The sequence below is a fragment of the Astatotilapia calliptera genome, unplaced genomic scaffold (assembly GCF_900246225.1).
Source record: "Astatotilapia calliptera unplaced genomic scaffold, fAstCal1.2 U_scaffold_1, whole genome shotgun sequence".
Lineage (NCBI taxonomy): Eukaryota > Metazoa > Chordata > Actinopteri > Cichliformes > Cichlidae > Astatotilapia > Astatotilapia calliptera.
Window position 1 is genome coordinate 33,320 of NW_020535618.1, and position 3,214 is coordinate 36,533.

General features: G+C 42.4%; 1 protein-coding gene across 1 annotated transcript; it reads right to left on the minus strand.

The window, feature by feature from the left end:
- Nucleotides 1-655: 655 nt before the first annotated feature.
- LOC113017202 (tripartite motif-containing protein 16-like protein) lies at nucleotides 656-2,862 on the minus strand. Its single transcript, XM_026160360.1, has 2 exons — nucleotides 2,432-2,862; nucleotides 656-2,281 (listed from the first exon to the last, which is right to left on the minus strand). The coding sequence occupies exons 1-2, from the start codon at nucleotides 2,729-2,731 to the stop codon at nucleotides 1,055-1,057; spliced, it is 1,527 nt and encodes a 508-aa protein (XP_026016145.1). The 5' UTR covers nucleotides 2,732-2,862; the 3' UTR covers nucleotides 656-1,054.
- Nucleotides 2,863-3,214: the final 352 nt, after the last annotated feature.

Sequence of the window (3,214 nt, forward strand, 5' to 3'; positions counted from 1 at the left end):
GTCAGTGGGATAACTGCACATGTACTCTTATCTCTGAGTGAGTGCAGTACAGCACACAGCAGCAGAGACTGTATACAAGGATAACAAACTGTGTGACAAGCTGTTCATTGTTACCGCTTTACTATAGATTTACATGATGAATTCACTGCTTTAATTTGGTTTCTTCACGTGTATCCTTCAGTGCAAATAAAGGACTGTTACAGTGTGTGCCGTGTGTTTTTCTGAAGCATGACAATGTGTATTTTCAGCTGTTTGTCGCCCCTCTGCATTTTAGTCTTTCTTCTTGTCATGTCTGTGTTTGTCCACCAGGTGTCTCCCTCAGTTCATTTTCTCCAAATCAGAACCATCAGATTTGAGGAGTGTGGGGACACTCTGCCTGCCAGACACAGCTCAGGGCAAAGAAACATGGCTGTTCTACACAATATACAGGCCTGTATCATTTAGTGTTTATATTTAAATGTACAAATGATCGAAAGTGATCAAACGTTTTATCTGGAGAATGACATTAAATTTCAACACTCTAGATACAATAATAATAATAATGTAATATCAACAGCCCCAAGGACTCAATTTTTTGTTACCTTTTAGGTCAAACCTAACATTAAGTTTACAGTCATATATGATCAAGAACATCAACAATCTTCACATTTCAGAAACTGGAAGCAGCTTTAAATGTGACTAAAATAATGATAAAACAATCAATTCTCTAATCATTGACTAACTGATGAATCACTGCAGCTCCAATATATTGTTGCATTTGACAACCCACTACAGCAACTACAGAATAAAACCACTAACCAGACTGATGACAGATGTCAAACATGCTGAATATGAAGAGTAGTATCATTTAAACTCACATGATTATCAGCCATAAGAACAAATTCAGATTTATATTGATGTAAGGTATATAAATGTAAGTACAGTTTGAATCAGTGCAATATTATTTTCACACATCAATGGACCACTGAACTTCTCAGCTTCTAAAATGTAAAGCCTCATTTAGAAACTACACAAGTACATATAATGGTCAGGGATCAACATGAACCTGTCTTCTCTATTTGACTTTAATCAACTCTGCAGTGACTCCATCAGAGTAATAAGGAAAAAGTCCAGCATAGAGCGGCTGAGTGAATGTGGTCTGGACTCTGTGGAGGAGAGTCATGGTTTCAGAGACGCTGTAGAAAGACAGAATACCTGCTCTGTGATCCAGGTACACTCCTACTCTGGAGGACCGAGGACCTGAGAGGTGAGTTTGGACTTTGTTGTGCCAAAATTTGTAACTGTTTGTGTCACAGCGTAATGCCCAAGATTTGTCATTGTATCCAAAAAAACATTCATTGAAGTCCTTTTTTCTGCTGATATTCTTGTAGGTGACTGCTACACAAATTCCTCTCCCTCTCCACTCCACCTCCCAGTAACAACGTCCAGTCAGACTCTCTCTACTCAGAACCTGAAAACATCCAATGAACCTGTCTGGATGATCAGAATAAGACTGTTGTTGGTTATTTTTTGTTACTTTTCTGTTCTCCTCAGATAATAACAGACGTCTGTGTGCTGTGTTTGGATCCAGTGTGATTTCATGTGAATATTTTAAGAATCCAGCTCTGGTCTTTGGCTCTGGTGGTGACAGTAAAACATCCACTTCAGTGACTGTCAGTGAGATGTTTGTCCATTCCTCTCTCAGAATGTCCTGTAGTTTATCTCTGGTCTCTGACACAGCTGCTGTCACATCCTCAAAGTACCTCAGAGGACGAATATTGATGCTGGATGAGTGTGTAGACTCACTGAGTGCTGACAGTGAGGGGTAGTTGTGTAGAAATTGGTTGTTATCCTCTGTGTGTGAGAGCTGCTCCAGCTCGCCGTCTTTCCTCTTCAGCTCAGCGATCTCCTGCTCCAGCTTCTCCTGAAGCTCTTTGACTCGACTCACTTCAGTTTCCTGCTGGGATCTGACCTGCTGCTTCACATCAGAGCTTCTTTTCTGGAGGAGACGGATCAGCTCAGTGAACATCTTCTCACTGTCCTCCAGTGTTTTATCAGCAGAGCCATTGATGGCCTCCACCTCCTGTTGAAGCAGCTTCACATCTTTCTCTCGCTCCTGGATTCTCTGCTGGATGTTTAGTCGTCTCACCTCGAGCTCCTTCTGCTTCTCAGTCCTTTCTGCTGCAGCTGGGACTGTTTCATGGTCTTTATGTTCATCCATCAAGCAGAGATAACAGATACTCTGCTGATCAGTACGACAGAAAATCTTCATCACCTCATCATGACAAGAGCAGATGTTCTCCTGGAGATTCACAGAAGCATCAACAAGTTTATGTTTTTTAAAATTTAGAGAGTCATAATGAGGTTGGAGGTGTTTCTCACAGTAAGAGGCCAGACAAAATAAACAGGACTTGATGGCTTTCAGCTTCCTCCCAGTGCAGACATCACAGGCCACATCTTCAGGTCCAGCATAGCAGTGATCAGCTGGAGCAGCTTGGAGTCCAGTCTTCTTCAGCTGCTCCACTAAATTTGCTAACACAATGTTTTTCTCCAGGACAGGCCTCGGTATGAAAGTCTTCCTGCACTGAGGGCAGCTGTGGATTCCCTTCCTGTCCTCTTCATCCCAGAAACGTTTAATACAGTTCCTGCAGTAGCTGTGTCCACAGGGAATAGTCACGGGATCCTTCAGCAGATCCAAACAGATGGAACAAGAGAAGGTTTCTCGGTCGAGCTGAACTCCTTTCTGTGCCATTTCTCCTCTCAGTGTCAGTGACTGTGTGAGTTTCTCTTCCTTATAACTGAAACTAGTCTGAGCTCTGATCTCAACAACATGTTTCTGCAGTGAATGGAGCCTGTCAGCTCTTACACGTCACCACATGTTGGTTACACCCATGTTCAAAGTCCAGATCTGAAGGGGAGGGAACAAGGAAATATGTGGACAGAGAGGAGGTGCTGTGTTTAAGAGCAGGAAGAAGAGGGAGGGTTATCAGGCTGAGCTTCATTCCTGGGAGAGGAGCAGTTTGAGAGTGATACTGTGTGTTTAATCCTTTTTTATTTAGTGCTCACCTCAACCTTTAAGCTCGTTAACCCTTTTGTCCCAATTCGTGATTGAGGTGTGAGACAAACGACCACTGGTCCAAGTGCGTCAAAACAATGATTTTATTAAACACATGTGTGGAAAGATACACAGCTCTATATTGCCAACACAGATCTTCCGTCAAAACATACTTTCAGC